The sequence below is a fragment of the Pelecanus crispus genome, chromosome 7 (assembly GCF_030463565.1).
Source record: "Pelecanus crispus isolate bPelCri1 chromosome 7, bPelCri1.pri, whole genome shotgun sequence".
In the NCBI taxonomy this organism is placed as follows: domain Eukaryota; kingdom Metazoa; phylum Chordata; class Aves; order Pelecaniformes; family Pelecanidae; genus Pelecanus; species Pelecanus crispus.
Genome location: NC_134649.1, coordinates 47,096,821 through 47,115,921, shown reverse-complemented (window position 1 = coordinate 47,115,921; position 19,101 = coordinate 47,096,821). Strand labels below are relative to the sequence as shown.

Below are 19,101 nucleotides of genomic sequence, written 5' to 3'. Positions count from 1 at the left end.
TATTTAATTTTTTTGTCGTCGTCGTTGAGCCTGCCTTTCATCCGTAATAGAGCTTAAACAACAGAATAAAATATGTGATGTTAAATATTTGGGCTGATATCTTTGCGTGGAGATTAACTTTTTTTCTGGGTGAGAAAGCGCTGAGAGGCTGCCCAGACAAATGTCAGATCTCCATAGGCACAGCGCGTATATTTGTATGCACATCTTAGGTGTGACCGAGGTTTGAGAGGACTTTGTGGTGAGAACCCAAAGGCAGTCTGCTGGGATGGTCCTGGGGGCTGGTGGGGTTGCTGGAGAGCTGTGGTAGCCCACGGCGTCGGGAGGAGCCGGGCTCCTTCCCGCAGGCTCTTCCCAGCGAGCAGCCGCTCCTCGCCCTGCCTCTTCCCCGGGGACAAGGACCTACCCGGGGCTGCGGGAGCGGGTGGCGAATACGAAGTTTTATTTCTTCTGGGTGCTGCGTGAAATTGTTAAAAAAGTTGTATCAAAGGGAACTGGTGAAGGGCAGGGTAGAGAACAGGAGGAGTAGGGTGGTAACCCAAGATATTTTTCCTTTAGTATATCAATTAAATAAAGGATATCAATTAATAAGATTCAAACTATTGAACTATTTTGTCACTGAAAGGTACAGCACCTGATTTCTGGCTCAGCTGCTCCTTTACGGATCGTACCGCTATAAAGTGCTGCATAATATATCGCTTTCCACTATGTGGTGCACAGATAGACATGGCAAGTGTAAAACGGAATTAACTGCCCTCAAAATAGTCTGGGCTTGAAATTACTTACACAAGGCCAGTGTCAAAACTCCCTTTGACTTCAGAAGGTGCTGAATTATCTCCTCCTCCCCATCTTCTGCGGCACACGGGCACATCCCTGTCCATGGCAGACCCGTACCGGGCCCCAAAATAGTACGTGTAATACAGAGGAGAGAGGGTCTATTTTTTTTTTTTTTTAAAAGCACTGTCCTGCCATGAAGAATTAAACAGAAAATGAATGGAGAAACCAAATGTCAGCTGCTCCCTTAGACTTCAAGGTTCAGGAAACTGCTTAGTGGGAGTGGGAAAAGACTGGCAGGCTGAAATGTAAAATAATAATTGTATTATAAGAAGATTATGGGAGATTATTTTTCTTGCGGGCACCAGATTTCTGCAAAAACAATCCTGAATTGCATCCTACAAGGCAAAACTAATTCACCCATTCCTCTAAGCGACAGGGGTTTATTAACTGCGTATCCATTTGGTGTGTGCAAAATTAAAAGTGGGCCCACATTACGAAACTTTACACGCATCTTTCTTTCGTTGGACAACACGGAGCTCAATTTGATTAACAATGCGGCAGCTCGTAGCAAGAAGAAAAATAATTGTTTTTTCAATATACAACCCCCATAATAATTCAGAAATCAATATGCATCCTCCGAGAATTTCCCCCAGCAGAGGTTTGTAGGAAGCAGGGTGGCCTGCCTTCATTTCCCTATGAATGTGAAGCTGTTGCGGCCCTGGCTAGCCTGGACCTTTTTTTTTTTTTTTTTTTTTTTTTTTTTTAATGTTTAACTATAACCACTGGGACTGGAATCATAGCTTCTGGTGGCCTAGTATGAATATTAATAAGACACTGGGCCATGGAGTTCCTTGCTGATTTTGACAGTTTAAAGGATCAGTTAGTTAATTAGAAGATGACATGGCACATCGCATCCCTTGGCTCCATCCTGCCTTCTGTCTCCTCTTTTCATTTTCTTTTTTGACATGTTAGATTACATCATTACTTGTAGTTTCACTTGTTAGCCACACCATGAAATGAGAATATTTTAAGCTGTAATTATTGCGATTTCTCTCCTCTGCTAAGGACATGAAACTCAAAGAAAGCATAGAGAAACTTGAATTTCAAAGACTTAGGAATACATGCTTGGTCGTTTATAACCTTCTAACTACAGCCAATAAACAGAAAGGTTTTAAGCAGCACAGAAAATTGTGTTGATCATCATACTGGCAACCAATCTAGTATTTTAAGTTGGCAACCCCATCGTCTGTGCTTTATGTGTGAGTTACTTAATGCTTTCATAGATGCATTTCTCAGAAATCTAGAGTCTCTTCCCCCCAGCCGTGAATTGATTGTGCCTCTAGACACGTATGTGCAATCCAGTACATTCGTTGAATTGTACTATCCTAAAAAAAGTATGAGTTTTCTGTCATCATCGTAGTCGGAACAGACAAAACTAATGTGAACAGGAAGCCTGGTACTATGCAGCAGCCCTCTCATTTGGGGGGACAACAAAGGATAACAAGGATAGACAGGGGCTAAGAAATTTCATTGAAACATTAACTTATTTCTCAACCACACCTGATATCCCAAAATAGACAAGCCACAACCCAAAACATAAAAATAAAGAAAAGAACGTGCAAAGCTACAGTCATACCATAAATCATAAAAACTTTCAAGTTTTGCATCCCAGAGTCATACTGCAGTTAGCCATCAGGGCAAAAACTCTGGACGCGTAATAAGACTTTGGAAGAACCACAACCACTTATTTTCTGTATTAGTGGATAATCTCATTAATGAATATTTTTCTTCTAACTTACATTCCATCTGTAAAATTCTTACCGAGGACATGGGTCTATTTCTGCAGAGAAATGCAGAGAAACACACGTGCGTCTTACTTTCTCAGTAGGCTTGCCTGTCTGCAAGCAGAAGAGTCTGCAGGAAAATCGGGACGCAGTTTATGCGTTGTGGAAAGCCTGCAGCTCTGGGGCTGCCTTGGAAATTACAAGATGAGTGGGTAAACGTGTGTTCCAACAGGAACGATCATTTCTGGGTTATTACTGGTATTCATCACTGTGTCTGACTGCCTTTGTACTTTCACGTTTCTTTTGTCAAATGTTTATATTTGTGTGTTCATTTCAATACTACTTAATCAATACTGGTTATCGGAATATGTGTTTTGAGGGAAGAAATTGCAGAGGAAGTATATCTACATAATAACCCTACGTTAGGCAATACACTAACCTATGTAGGTAATTTATTTTTTTCATTAAGGTAAACATGTAACCTCCCATTGATTCACAGGGCTTCACAGAAATACAGTGCTAATAACAGGTGGAAATCGCTTCCGTTGCCATTGAAGATAAAGCTAGGCAATGTTACTGGTAGAAGGAAGAAAGTTGGGAGCTGTGTGCCCTCCAAGAGCGGACTTTACTCATTGAACTAGAATTCCTGGTTCAAGGTGAACCAAGTTAGGCACGAAGACTGGCCTCCTCATATCAGAGAAGGGATTAACGCATTAGAGCGTCTTTTATCAAATCAATATTATTGCAATAGTATTGATTTCATAGCGAAACAAGAAATGAAACGGCATCGCTGCAATTTCATAGGCTGGTGAGATTATATTGTAAAGAGGATAAATGGAAACCAAATATGACGCTATATTGTTGGTGTGTTTCACGCACTAAACAACAGAAAACCGTGCCTGGGAGCCCTTGGTAGGACCTGAGCCATCTTCTGTGTCCTTCCACAGTTTCAGGGTTATGGATTAGGTCTTGGTTGGCACTGGGCAAGCACAGGTGAAGTTCGCAGCACAGGCACAGCCTGTCTCTGGGATTGCAAACCAGTCGGAGTCCCCGCGTGCCTCTCTTACTCTTTTCTCTTACCCCATCTGTCTAATCTATTTTGACTGTGCTTTTGTGGAAGCAGAGATGACGGCTGCTCCACGTGTGCAGGACCCAGCAGAGTCCTGCGGTCGCTGCTGGCCCCTCTGTGTGCCCACACTGGAATTAATCACGCAGACCAGCTCTGGAGCTAATGCCGGTCTCCTTCAGTGGAAACGCATCTTTCCCGACTACAAAGACAGAAATGAACACTTACGTTTCCTTTGTTCCTAAAAGCCTTAAATCGCGTTTCGTTCAAGGTCTGCTCATCTTGTGGGTCTTTTCTGCATAGGAGCTCTAGCTGCGAATTAGCAATCGGATTCCTCATCGTCCACCTGAACCTAGAAACAAACACAAAGGCAAACATATAAGCAACTTTTTTCATTTTGACTGCCATTTACCATTAATACTTAATATTCCCACATATCCTTTTCATTGGATGGTTAATATAAAACCTAATGAACCATAGATGGCATTCCTGTTTTGCTCTGTTTCAAATTAAGTGTGGAGCAGTAAAAACTGAGAAATGAAAGTTAATATCTTTTCAAATAGAAATGGCTTAAAGTTCATAATATGAATGCAGTAGCTAAAGTACAAAAGTAAGTGAAGACTGTGATCCTTAGCAGGTCTTGGCGGTTTCTGGCCATATATTATTAAGCATTATTCAGCTGACCCTAAGGGGAGTTCATCTGGAGACGTTAAGGTCAAAGAGTAGAAGCATTTGGACACAGTCAAATGGATTTTACACCTTTGTATCTTTCTGACATTACTGTTTTGCTTCAGCAAACTGCCTAATATCAGATATATCCTACTGGGTACCTTTCTAAATCACTTCAATTTTCTTTGTCCCTGGGCTACAGTTATATGATCAGGATCCAAAGCTATCACCGACTATGATATACTATTTTACTTGCTCGTTTGTATTAGAATGAACTTTATTAGCTTTTGGGCACATGTCTATCAGTTTTAAAGATTAAGTATTATGTCAATAGTTTTCATGCAGCATTCAAGTACACTGAATCATTTTGCTTGCTCTGAGATTATTAAAAGTGTATTACTGCTTTCAGAGAAAGCGTTTTTATTTTAAAATGAACCATCACTGGTAGCAGTCTGTGCTTACCATGCTATGCCTCTAAAGTGATACTTCACAGCAAAATCAAAATGGGGATAGATGCTCTGTAAGTAATTTCAGATTTGAGAGCATGTGAACCTTATAAACACAAGTGTATAACTAACATTTGACTCCACACTCCTATGCTTTCATTATCCACTTTCTTCCTTTAAATACTCCTAATTTTCTCTTTTACATTCTTGTAACTGCTAACAATAATCACAGCACTTTTACCATGTAAAAACTGACAATTTGCGCAGGCTTAAATTTGTCATTCTTCTTAAATAGAAACTATCTAGCTAAATAACCCGTAAAAAATTACAGAGATGAGCTTGGCTGTTCCAGTATCAAACCCAGGAAATCAAAGATGCTTTTTTGCAAGGAAGCTGAGGTTTCAGCTAACATGAAAGAAGCTTTTGGAGCACAAATCCAGCCTATAATCAGATTTTCTCATTTCCTTGCCAGTCTTCCACGCTTTTGGTTTTGTGGTTCGGAGTGCCTGACTGCATTGTGCCGTGAATGGGAAAATGGATGAGGACGGTGCGTCGGGGGTCCGAGCTCAGGAACAACTCTTTCCAGTGTATTCTGCCTCCAGGTCCCTCGCTTGGGCATTGCTAGGCTTGAAGTAGCACGGCTGGCAGATGGTGATTTCAGAGCTGGTTTATGATCAGGTGAAAGAGCACTCCTTTTTTGATTAGTTCATTCTCTGTCCTCAGTAGCTAAAACCCTGTTTCGCCCGCTTCCATCACGGTGTCCTCACTGTAAACCCAGCGCGTGCATCCTCCGGCTCAGGGATCGCCTTTTGTCTTAATCTTTGACCAAGACCTCTTGGCCCTGCTGTAATAGACACCCAGATAGGCAGCCCGCGGTAGGAGGGGTTTCGTAGTCCATGGGTCAGCTCTTAGCATCCTAATTCTCCCCATCAGAAGGTCTCAGTGGCATATTAAACAGTTACTTACCCTATTCTGACCTCATCATTTCTGCTTCATGAAAGACTGAATTAACACAATAGCGTTCTCCTATCTCCTGGCCTTGTAGCGCTTACAGTGATGTTGCTCTGATGTTCCTATAATATTTCTGTCTTTCTCAAGTGGCATAAATTAAAGAGATCTCAGACTCCTTAAAGAGCTTAGAGGAGAGAACAGTTCCTTCAGTGGTTTAACAATAAATATCATTTCATTTAAGTTACTTCTGAGAATTGGAACTCTTTCAGAGATGCTAAGTGGAGCAAATAAGGATCTCAAGACTTCAACGTTAACTGATGGGCATAAAGCCAATGTTTTACATTTGCTTTCACATCCTCTCTTGTGGTATGTTTTAGTTTAAATATTTTGGCTCCAGTCTTGAAGCTTCCAATGCATAGGCAGATTGCTATGCCCATATGCAAAAAAAAAAAATGCAGAACTGAGATCTTTTTGCTGTTATGTTTAGAGTATGTATTTAATTGTTGTGCCTGCATAATGCCATAGAAAATCCTGGTTTGCTTTCACATATTCGACAAAGGACTTTTTAGAAGGGCATTTTTGAAGTAGATCCACACTCATTAAATATATTAGTAAGAATCCAACACTTAACAGCTATCGGTGGATTGTAGTATTGAAAATTTGCAAATAAACATGGGAAACAGAACTCAATCTGAACACGTTCTCAACAACGAGGCACTCGAGCTTTAATAGTGCTAGCCCAATGGCTATAATTAAAAAGCATCTGAACTCACTTAATTTAAAGTACAGTTGTGTCGCACAGTGTTCTTTCGCACCACTCTATGTAATCATAATCTGTACAGTTTCCTGACTTCTGTTTATATAACACACGAATGCGAGAATTATTTATAAAGTCACAGCTGTTCTCTTTCCTAGCCTTTGTTTCTCACAAGTCTTAAATATTTGTAAAAACAAGAAAAGTAATTAAAGTATTGACACATTAAGCAAACATTTCCCCAATCACGCAGCTTAAATAGAAATCATTTGTTTAAACAGAACTTGCTAAGTATATGTACAAAAATACAGCGTTTAATAGTTACTACATACTAGGAAAGCCAACTTGCATTTAAAGAAACAAAATAAACAATGCCAAACCGTTACTAATATTGCAGTCAACCACTCAAACATTAGGAACTCCCAGAACTGAGTGCAACGGTTTGGTGTTTGCCCAGATCTGTGAAGTAGCTATGTGCCATCTGCTCCTCGCACAAAGGACATGAATTTATTCTTGCTGGTGGGAACTGCTGTCGAAGAGCCAGCACTTGGCAGTGTTAAGTCCTTACCCTTGAAAAGCTGGCAGAACGCGCTTTTTAGCCTTTGAGTTCTCTAATAATGTTCCCCTCCAGGGTGCGGGTCCCTCATGAGTGCTTTATTTCCCTCTTTATTCTGATTCACCATCCCGTGCAGACAGGCAGGACACCTCAAGTGCATCGGTCTCCGGTGGATTCCCCCTACCTGCCAACACCTGACGGGCTTAATTGTAAAATCAATCAAACATCTAAGTAGCGAAATTTATCCTAGGCTTGTAGTTACAAGTTGAGAAATCATAGTTTGCAACTTAAGACAAATACAAAAAAGCAAAACCAGCCTGTGGTCTGCGGCAGGATTGCCTCCTCGCCGTCACCCACCGTCTGTCCGGGACGTCCAGCTTCCCGGAGACGAGAGCAGCACCCTGCCCTTCGTGGTGGCCATGCGGTCTGGTCTGGCTGCTTTCCACCTTCTGTTCCTGGGGAATTAGCTTTTGGACACAAAAGCAAATGTCTGATAGTCGGAGCCAGGTATCTTGGTAAAAGGGATTTTGCAGACTTGGTCACATGTAATCAGTCAGGGAGCAAGTAATCTAGATAAATGCTAATGAAAGCTCTTGCTGGCACCTTGTGTATTCAAAGGCTATTTACTATTGTTCCTAGTCAGCTGGCTCGCTAACTTCCCATTCAGTCTGTATTGCTCAGATTCAGCCGGGACCGCTATAATATTCACATTACACGTAATATAAGCCATCCACTACGCGTACATTTCGTTAAGCTCATTATCCGTGGCACGCTGGCGGGACCACACATGACACGTTGTTAAGGCAGATGACAGAGCCCGTAACGAGCTGCCTTGTCTGGACAAAGCAAAGGAAGCCCCTTTACCTCCACCGCGTACGGCAACACATCGACACGGGTTCCAGTGACGCGCCGGGCTTGCCTGTGTCCCTACGTTATAAAGCAGGTGTAATCACGCAATTAACATCTACCCCATCCCGGCGGCTCTTTCTGGCGGGCTGGGTCCAGCCGTGAGGAGCGCTGAGAAGGTCTCTTTGTTCTCGAACCTCACAAAGAGCAATTAGGAAACAGAACTGCAGCGCTGGAGCCTTGTCAGACCGGCTGGCATCACCCCCCGACCTCATTTATGGTGGAAGAAGTCTTGTAAGAATTAAACTGAAAACCCGTAGCAACTTTTTACTCAGAACACGGAAACTGCAACAGCTTACGAGCTGACCAAATTTAGCAGATTTCACAGGGACAACACAAACCATCCCTATGCCAAACTTCCAATTCTTGTTTCAAATTATGCTGATACTAAAACCTTCTCAAAGAAAACACATCTAGAATTTCTCAACATGGGCGAACAATGTATTTTTTTTCTGTAATCTTACTCTTGGAAATGACTGAAACACTTCAGCTGAAGTGTACCATTAAAATCAAAAATCAGCCTTGGACAATGCCCAGAACACAAGTTTGCAGCCCAAATGTTTAAAGTTTGGCAAAGTACGGTAAAAACTAGTCTATATTAACTGGAGGCAGCGCTACCATTTCTGCCCATGAGATGAACAGAGAAATAGGAATTAGATTTCAATAATGGAGAACATCTCCGTTGAGGTGAGCGCTGGCCTGACTGCCGGGCTAGCTTATTTACCAAAGCAACAGCGCAACAAAGCCAAGTGCGCCGTTAAGCCGCCCTGTTTGCTGCTGAGCAACGTGCTCAGGCTTTGCTAGCCGACGAATCTGAAACATCGCGTTTATGGGATCGCTCCACTCTTCCATCAAAACAAGAAGTCTTCTGCTGGCCTTACTCTCCTGCCCTAATTTACGGATTAGCTTTTGAATCAGGTGAAACATTATCTCGTATAGCCCATTGCGTTACTATAGGAAAATAATAAATAGGGGCATTTCCCTTGAAACCAGAAATTAAATATCCCGTATGTTTCTGGTTTATTTCTCATCGGATCCAGCTGCATGTTATTTCCAAAAAAATTCCTGACCGAACCCAGCCACCTGAACTGAACTACGACATTTAAATAGCAACTAGTATTTGAGAAGAAACTTAATTGCACAGGGGAAAAAAAATCATAGGCAACATTTTTGAAAGCTATACGTTAAGCTGCTTAATCAAATTACATAACCAAAAATTATCTAATCAAAAACTTCTATGATTCTATTCTTTACAATTTCACTAGGGTCTTTTTTCTTTTTTTTTTTTACTTAATTCACTTATCATCACCATCTTTTCTGCTTTTAGGGAATGCTAGTTCCGTCATGCAAGAACTTTCCAGTTGTTCAGGATCTAGAGCCACTGGCTGTCAACCAACTTTGGAAAAGGCCGTAGTATGTGGTTGGCACGTCTAACCAGGGAGAGCCGCAGTCGCTCTGCAGCAGAGGATCCAGGCTACCGCTGTCTTGCTCTAACCTTGCAAGTTCTACCGCTATCGCAGCGGTGATCTCGTCAGGGAAACCGATACCGCAGTCACAGCACAGGGATGGGGTCCCTGTCTGCTTTCAGATGTTTGGCAGGGATTTGAAGATTTCTTTCTTCTCCTCTAAGTAGGTGGATTTTGCTACCAAAACACAGTCTCCGAGTTAGGGGACCCCTTCTTGTCCCAGTCTCTATTTACTAAAGTTCAGTACTGAAACACATAGACAGCATGAACTGCATCTCAGCAGCTGATCATTTTAATGCGAATTCTGAGTCGGTACAATTGTAGCAATAGCTGGGTATCCTACAAGAGACCTATGGACAGAGCTTGGGTGTAAAAGCTGCAGATGATCCCTGCGCGACACTTCCAGTGCTGGCCACAGAAAGTCGCTAAGCCAGTAGTCAGAAACCAGTTGGAGAGCCGCAGCGCGAGATGCGGGCCCTCTGCCACGCAACGCCAGTATCAGAATCATACTCTTGGTCTCATTCCCAGCAACTCTGTCATCTTCTCTTCTTTGTAGCAGAATTAATTGAAATAAGGATTATAAAAACACACACTTGCTGAATGCTGAAATAATTGGAAACAGTACGGACAACCCAAACTCGTAACGCAAGGTAGTGTTTCCTACAGGCTGGAAAATATCCGTAAAGTTTATAACTTAGGAGTACTTTTCTCGTTCATTGGGCGGCTCGCTGGTGTTTTATCCTTCGCATCTATGGCACAGGTTCAGTGAGGATCTAGGCACTCAAATACTGAATAATCATAAATGCCATACTTACTTTATTGTCTATCTTTTTATAACCTGGTAAAGTTTATATTTTTAATATAACAAATAATATGTGAACCTGTCATTTACATTCTTCAAATACAGCGAGAGCAGCATAAGTGGCTGTTTTTCACTTGGTGTAAATATTAATCTAAAGCTAATCTATAACTATTAATCCAAAGCACTCTCTTTTTCCCCCCTAAATCCACATACATTCACGTATATCTCTTCTGCTTTGTAGCCAAGTCCTAGGGCTATATGTGGGCTTTCAGGGCTAGAGATGTTGTGTTTGTTAACTGCCTGGTTCAGCCATCTCCTGCTGTAAAACCGAGGTGCTCAGATGCCACCACACTGTGAGAGAAAAAGAAACGCTCCTAAGCATATTCAACTTTGCCACGGCCACCGATGAGTTCTGTACCATGACATTCATTTCACTGTGACTTACGCTTAAACTGTACTGCTAGCCCGCTTAAATATGGTAAGAATTATCCTGAGGGACCGTAGTAAAATGTAGTCGTGTTTATTTGTAATTGCTACAAAATGGTTTACAAAATTGTTAGTGTCTTTTATTACGCCCGCTACTGAAGCACTTGCCTGTTAATTAGAGAAATTTCAGCTGTCATAGCTGGCAATTACAGCTTCTGTATCACTGTCTGTTATGAATAGTCAATGAGAGCTGATTAATATGCATGAGTAGCAGTATATAGCGTGTGCATTGGAGCACAGTGCCGCAGCCGGAGCGGAGCGGCAGAGGGAGTGCTGTGTGCTGCCAGGGAAGGAGGGAGAGCACCAGAGAAAAGAGCACCCTTGCTCTGCGGCAGCCTGCGCGACACCGCTGCGAGCTGTTCCAGTCCGGCCGACCCACCTAGGGCTGTCAAGGATAATCTGCATGCATGCTTGGTAGCAGAGATCGCTGCGGCCGCTCGGGTGAATAAGGAAGATTATTTCTGCCGCTTACTTAAACATGGGATGCAGTTTGTGCACTCTACAGAAGCAAGAAGAACAGTACAAGTTACTGTATGAAGTTTGTCAGGTAAAGAATCAGATTTCATTTCTGGAAGCAAATGTTCTCTTTTAGGCTCGTGGCCACTGTTAATGACAGGGAAAACAGAATACCAAAACCTGCTTATACAGGCAGAAGTGAAAGGGGGTTTGCCTTACTTGATATGTGTATGATAATGATTATGTTTTTCTGATGTACCTCCCCATTCACGCTTGCAGAACATCAAATATTTAAATGCATGCTATTGTACATGAAACTTTTTAGAAAACTTTACATCACAAAAGAGGACTCCAGAACACATTAGCCAGAATTTCTTGACAAGGGTCATAGTTTGGTCGCGCGCTCTTTGAACAAGGTAGGAAAGACGTGCGAGGGAGGTTTTGTGTCTGTTTACAAGTACACAGAGACACTTCTTTCTGTGCAGTGCATTCATTCAGCGCTCAGTCCGGTCTTTAAGTGCCTGTTCCTGAACAGCCAATGTAAGTTTATGTCTAGTAGTTGTAGTTTTTGCACCTCTGCATGTAGAAATACCAGCTAACAAACAGTTAGAATTGACAGCGCATCAAAACTACTACTCTGCAGATCTTTATATGTCAAATCATTCATATTAAGCACGTGTTAAGTTTTCTAAAAATGTGATAACACACTAACATTTATTACAAAAATGTTGTTTCCTGTGCTTCTGGTTTTTCTTCTGTCTGTATTATCTCCCTCTGTGAAATTTCTTACTCTGTCACATCTGAACTCTGATTTGGACCAAGACAGCATGATGGAGCCATGCAAAGCGATGGCCAGGTGTTTAGGGACGTACTCCCACTGATCTCTTTTGAAACAATCATAGGCAGAAAGCGAATGGTTCACCTCTGGAAAGGTGAAGTGGGTTGTCTGTGCAAACACTCCAGACAAACAGAAACCACCCCGATCCCTCAAGCTGTACGGTACCACCTCGCCGTTCCGAAGGCGACAGTCGCCCCCAGTCGCAGGCGCGTCGGCCGGTCGGCATTTCCCAGCGCTGTCGTGTTCCGCACTTGCCGGCAGAGGGAATTGCTCAGCGGTGCTCGGGCGTGAAAGAAATCCTGTGTCTTCGCTGCCTTCCCACCTGCATCTGATCCCAGACACTGATGTCACGGACAACAAAGTGAATAAAAGATGGGGTTTGTGTGTTATGCTAGTAGGGAAGTGATTAAATTTTAAACACGTAGTTTTGATCTAATTCTAGCTCCCTCACCCAAAGGACACCGACGCTTTGTGGAAGGAAAAAAACTTGTGAGAGCAAATAGGGAGGCATGTTTACTGTCATTTCTATTTATACTAACTCACTTCCACTTGCTAAGCTGCTATGCATGTGGGAAGAATTTGAGAGAAAGATAATCAGATTTCTCGGACGTTATTCTGTATGACAGCTAGCTTCAGATGCTGCCTGCAACAGCAGACCTGGTGCCAGGTATTGTTTGTGCGAATCCTCCGTGCAGCTCTAGCAGCGGCCACGGTAATAGTTACTTATCCCCCCAAGGTCGCCAAGTTTTCAGGCAGCCTGGGCTCAGGGACTATCAGTGAATCACATCCAGAAGTGCAACAACCAGAACAAACTGAGACAGCAACAAATTATTCGTATTTTGATTGTTTAGGAAGCTTGCCCATTTTTTGTTGTGAAATGAAGGCGGCAGAGAACCTGTGCAAGCTGCTGACATCTCCTAACAGATGCAGGACGACATTCTTTAAATGCACGTCCTTAAAATCAGTCACAGGAACAGTCCCACTGATATCCGAGATGACTAAACTATCCGGCGCTGGCTGCAGGTGCAGATCTCTGGCACTAGTTTGGATTTAGAAATCAACCTGCGAAGTGCTGCAACCTTCCTTCAGCAATGTGTGGAGCACAGTGCACAGCACCCGTGATTAACTTGAAGCGTAGAAATCCTTTGGGGAAACATGGTTGGAATACCCTCAGCTTCCACAGGAGTGAGACGTGCATGTAATCCTATAAAACTAGCATTTCTAACATAGTAAAACCTGAATTTATTTAAGACTATAATCCCTAATTATTCCAGAATATAAATCATCGTGCAAAATTATTTTAACAGGGTACTACTTTGATTTCTCTGCTTCACAAGATAGGTGGGAGGGAATTCTATAGCTTAGGGAGTACGTCCAGATAATTAAATGTCACTGTAACATGTAACCTACACATAGGAGCAATCACTTAAAATTTAACGGTGAGGGAGATGAAGAATCATTTTCATTTAAAATAACAGCATATAAAAGACAAAAGTTTCAAAATATGCTAGCAGGAACAAATACCTCTTACAGTGCTTTTATTTTGTATCATCCATGTAACCCTAATACAATGTGGTAAGATGACATTGCTGTTTCTGAGAAAACTAAAAGAAGCTTTTTTTTAAAGTCCGAGTTAGACAAAATTTGCATAGCTTGGTTTTTAGGAAATACTGAGCACTGTTACAAATAAATCCCTTTAGCCTTATTTTTTAAAAGTTCATGACTCTGAGATGTAGGAATGCAGAAAACACTTGCAAGAATTAATAATAGTACATAACTGCACTTTCTCTATTAGGCCAAGAGCTTTAGCATGGCTGGGAAATTAATGCTTCAATAAATTACAATTCCAGAAGGTCCGGTACGTCTGGGTCCGTAAGTCCTCATAACAGAGAGCACAAAGAGGATCAAATATACCAGGGCTCAGGCTTTATCCCTTCCTCATCCATAGGTAATTCAAAGAGATCCTCTTCATTAAGGGCTTTGGCACATTGCCTACAATTTCTTTTTGGGCCGCTGTGAGCTTAATGATGCAGAACAATGGTCTTTCCTCTTGTTGAACACATACCTTATTGTACCTTTAATCACCTAATAAAAACCAAATTAAGACACCTCATCATTAAAGTCTATTGTAGCTGCGCATATCAATGCTTTGTGTTCCAGCTACAGCGGGGACTGTGGCAGCTTGAAACCTGGATGCAGAACAGCATCACCGACGATAAGCGTGCTGGTGGCAGCAACGCGATGCATATAATATCTTAGATGTATCCTGAGGTTTACTTCCCAGTTGCATGCGGCATACAAAGTAATTATATGCCATTAGATTTGGGGTTTCTAGTTAAATAGAAATTTTCTTAGAAGATTTTAAAGGTTATGAAAATGGAGGGAGAAGGGGGAAGAAAGAAAACCAGAAAATGGTGAGGGTGTTTTAGACCAGTTTTCCAGTTTGCTTTTCTCAATGGCATCAGCTCCTATACAAACAGTAACAGAAATAAGGGCTTTTCCCTTTGCAGGAAAATTCCTGGGGGACCAAACAGTAATCGCCATTGAAGGAAACTTAGAGAATTGAGTCATCTGAGGTAGAGCTTTTGAGTTTGTAGAATAGAAAAAAAAGATTAGGATCTCAATTTAAGAAACTTTCCAAGTACCTGTTTCACTCTTAAGCACGTGTTTATGCACAGTTTGGGAGGTAAGCGCATGGTGAAGTCACATCCTAAATAGACACTTAATATTTCCAAGCATAAGAACATAGAGTTTTAAATCACAGATGACTCTAAACTGGCTGGGCAGTGCTCAAAGCTGTTCCCTAGGATTCAAGATGACAGACTTCATCCAGTTCTCATGGTGGGAAGATATCATAAAAACAACCCATCAAAACTGGCACTTCCAGCTGAGAAATCATGTGATAAGGGAGTACGGAGACCAACCCCTTCCTCCCAGCTGTCCCTCCAGAGTAAGGATAGAAGCGCTGGCAGGAAACAAGCTCACGTTGCCACTGCCCTTGCTTCAGATGATCCGAGGTCAGAAGATTTCTGCCTCCGTGATTGTTGAGCTGGCACCTTTCACAAATACTAAAGTTCATATATAAATAAACAGTTGATGTAATGACCTTTTAGTGGTTTAGGAGCTTGAAAGCCCCATTTCACATGCTCTTGGCCTGGCACGTCTCCGAGACAAGTAAAAATGACAGCATTGGTAAAAACAATAGTGGGCAAGCTGGATTTGTCTTTTAAACTAGACCGAGATATGATGTGGCCAAGGTTATATATATATTATATAAGCACTAAGGTCAGCATACAAATTGCTGTGCTAATGAGAAGACGGTAGCGACGAGGAAGTAACCAACACTGTATTTCCTTGGCAACTTCCAGCAGCATCACTTGCAAGGAGACTGTTCCTTCAGCAGAACTCAGCCACAAACCAGTTGCACTGAGCTGGTCACTGATACGGTTCCCTTCGCCATTAGAATGCCATTCACACGTTTAGACTTGCAAATATTGGACAAGTCATTAAAATTAGACAGTCATTAAGAAAGCCTGATTCAAGGAAACAGTCTAACTAGACAAACCTACCGAGCAATGACGTTATCCTAAATCAGAGCCAGAATGAAGCTTGCCAAAATAAACATTAAGGTAAAAAAAGAAATTCTAATCAAAACTGTAAGATTTGGGAAACAAAAATAATTGCCTCTGTACATAGGCTTTTCACACCCTCACATTTAATTAGGCAGCCGGAGAATTAGTTGGTCTACATTTCAGTAGTTTTCCATGTTAAGACCGAACTGGTTGTGCCAATTATAGTAAACTGGTCTGCTTGAAATACACTGTATGGCTTCAGATACTCTGTATGTACAGTCTGTGCGGCAGCTGAAATTAAGAATAGCATTGAAGTTCTATTCCGTCACTTCGCTACCATTAAACTTGACCTCAATAACAGTTGTGAACCTATCACACTTACTTCAAAGTCGGCATGTGTTTGCTTAAACAAGATGTTAATTCCAAGGGCTTTGTTCTAGACAGGGTTTTCTACTGCTGAATTAGTGCAGCTGTAGAAAAACTCTGCTTGACAGACTGGAGACTCATAATCTTCAGAAAACTGCCCTTTAATGATTGTGGCGCCTGTCTGTGGCTCAGAAGTCCCCTTTCTTAATTAGACATTTACCAGAAACTGGCAATTGAAATTTTCCTCTTCACTTGACGATGAATAATGCAATGGCTCTGTTAGGATTTCTCTAGAAGGTACTCTTTATTGCATGTTAGAGGAATATTTTGGTCATTAAAGGAACATAAACAAGATGGGATATGAAATAAACAAAATGCCTAATAGTCACCTGTGATATAAATGGATAATGTGGCCTACTGTGCACCTGAAATACCTTGCAGCTTGATAATTAATCTTCCTAAAATCTACAGTGCTTTTCTTCTTTACATTGAGCAGATAAAATGCTTAACTATAGCATAGCTGTATTTGGAATTTTTTTTTTAAGTGATAAATGATTGAAAAGATGAATTTTGTAATGCTTTACACTTATACATCTGTTTAATGCTATAAAGCAGGTGGCAAGAAATCCCAAGGGAGAAGGCACTGGGGACAATCACTCCGTGCTTTACTGTCACATGTCAGACATGGGCTGGGAAAAAGGAAACATATGGAGTAATGAAAAAGTGCAGATTTAATAAATGTGTTTTGTTGTGTTCGTTAATAATGAAACAAAAGGTCAGGCTTCACTTTCACTAGGACAGGACAGCTCTACGTCTATACGTACATCAGGATTGTTCCTTCCAGAGACTCAGTGGGTAAACGTAAGCAGATCCAGCGAGCCCTCCTGAACCCGGTAGCCAGTTAAGGGTTTGACAGGAGAGTGACAGAATAAATAATATAAATTGTACATAAATTTTAAACAAGACTACAGTATTCAGCACTTTAAACAGCAACTATTGAAGGAACCCTTCCTGTTAACACAATGTATCTTCAGACAAAAAGCTACAGGCCATCTAAGCTAGAGGACATCTAAAAGAAAAATGGTAAGCATCATGGCAGTGTTTCCTTACTTGTGTCAATCCACTGATAATTCTGGACATGGACACATTGTAGGTGATCGGACACATTGTCCACTGGCACAGGAACTGGGCTCTTCTTCATTTCATTCCTATTTGCTGAAACTTCTGGCTTTATACCGAGACACCGCCTTAGCTGTGTTCAGTACCAATCCATTCTTCAAACACTACCATCAATCTTCTTGGGAACACTTGAGAAATAAAATGCTTCACAGAAAGAGGAATTGTACAATCAGACTAAAACCATGTTTGGTTTATGCATTTTCATGGATCACGTGCATTTACACTGAGTGAATTAGCTCCTACAGCATCATTTTTGAGAAAGTGAACATTCACTTGTTGCAAGATCACAGCTGATAAGAAAGCCTTTTTAAATTGGGGTACCTGACCTGACAGTATCAGTGTAACTGCCATTGATTTTAGCCAAAAAAGGAAAACGAAGGTGTTTTTATCAATAGCACACTATGAGAATTCTAGGCCATGGTCAAGCAGCATGGACTGGAAGGGTAGCATGAGGTGGTGGCGGGACTTCTACCCACACGACACCTTCTGAGGTTTGTGTTCTTCAGCTGAGAACACTGCTCTACTTCTGGCAGCAGACAGCCCAAGATTACAAAGCCTACTCTGCACATACCAGGTAGCTACTGGAGGAGCAGGCCCTCTTACTAACGAACCCACTTGGATCTGTCACTCCTGCTGGGTTCCCAGATAGCAGCACTGGGAGTTTCTTCCATCTTTTCTTGGCAGCAACTTCAATAACCCTCTTCAGCACAGATATCTTCAGAGCTATCCACAATTGCTCCTTCCCTGTCTTACATCACTGAGACACTTGTGGAAGGAGGGAGGGAGTGGGAGGATAGACTCAAACCCTACAAACAATGAGCAACAGTGCAGTAACGGGGAATGTTGTGAATTCGAATGGTCTTAAACACAGTGTCTTGGAGATCAGGGTTCAGGTTTCAGTTGTGGTGTGCTCTCATGTGACCTCAGGTAGATTACTAACTTGTGTTTCATCTCCTCATCTGTACAACACTCCTTTTGTCTTTTTGCTTGGAGCAGGCTCTCCAGAGCAGGCACTATCTTTTGGTCTGTTTGCATAGTCTGATACGCTACTAAAATAATATTCATATTATTTTAAGGCCAGATCTATACACCAACTTGTACTACTCTGATTTTAATTGAGGTATGGTTTTAAATACTGCCAAACTGTCAACTGTTGGAGCTGTAGGTGCTGGAAGGGCGTAGCAGAGGAAGGCTCCCTCTGAGTATGTCTTGTTCTTACCCCGTTCTCAAAGCACCCTCTGTATGCTACTGCTGGAGAAAGGCGCCTGGTCTACCGGGACTTTTGGCCTGATTTCGGTACAAGAATTGGTTTCTTATGTTACTCCAATTTAGCTTAAACCCACGTAACATTACACCCTCAACTAAACAGATGAATCTTTTTATGATGTTTACTATCATTGTGTATTATACTTGTGATCGCATGATACAAATGGAACATTATCAGTATGGCAGCTCCTCTGTTGACTGCAATTATGTTGTGCTAGCATGATAAAAAGAGAGACGACTCAGGTGGTCACATCAGTGAGTTAACTCACATCAGTGAGTTAGACACATGCCTGCATCGGGCCCCCTTGTTACAAGAGTCCTTATTTTAAATGTAAATCTAGAAATACACAGCTTTTTAAAAAGTAAATTCTCATTCATAAAGAAAATGATTTTTTTGGTAATTTGCTGTACTAGACAAGTAGATAGACATAGGTTTTGTCTCACAGTAAGAGCCCAGTTGAGAAGGACGAGAGCATTTCGATGTAATGTCACAGCCTAAGGTGCCGCACTGGAGCCACAGTTCTGTACGTGGGCAATTCTAGAGAATGAGAGAAAGGGGGTAATTGCACTTGCTGAATTCTGGTCATTAGTAATTCATGATTATTTATGGCTGTCATTTGTACCTCACTCATAAGTATAATTGATTGGCTCCCTCTGGGTCATGCTACTGAAATGGCAGAAAGAGTCATTAAAAAGGGGAGGGCCTGTAAACTTCTGTCTGTGTTTTATATGGACCAGGGTTATTAAGCCATGAACAAAAGATA

The 19,101-nt window shown here is 41.7% G+C and overlaps 1 protein-coding gene across 4 annotated transcripts in view; it reads left to right on the top strand.

The window, feature by feature from the left end:
* Positions 1–19,101, top strand: part of PDZRN3 (PDZ domain containing ring finger 3) — a 150,718-nt gene that overhangs the window by 104,993 nt on the left and 26,624 nt on the right. For 2 of the 4 annotated variants that reach the window (XM_075714043.1, XM_009479054.2), the window contains exon 1: positions 11,139–11,207. The exons of the other annotated variants lie outside the window; for them this stretch is intronic. In XM_075714043.1, the coding sequence (XP_075570158.1) occupies positions 11,139–11,207 (69 nt within the window). Of the gene's footprint in view, positions 1–11,138; positions 11,208–19,101 lie in introns of those variants that run through there. 4 annotated transcript variants of the gene reach the window in all.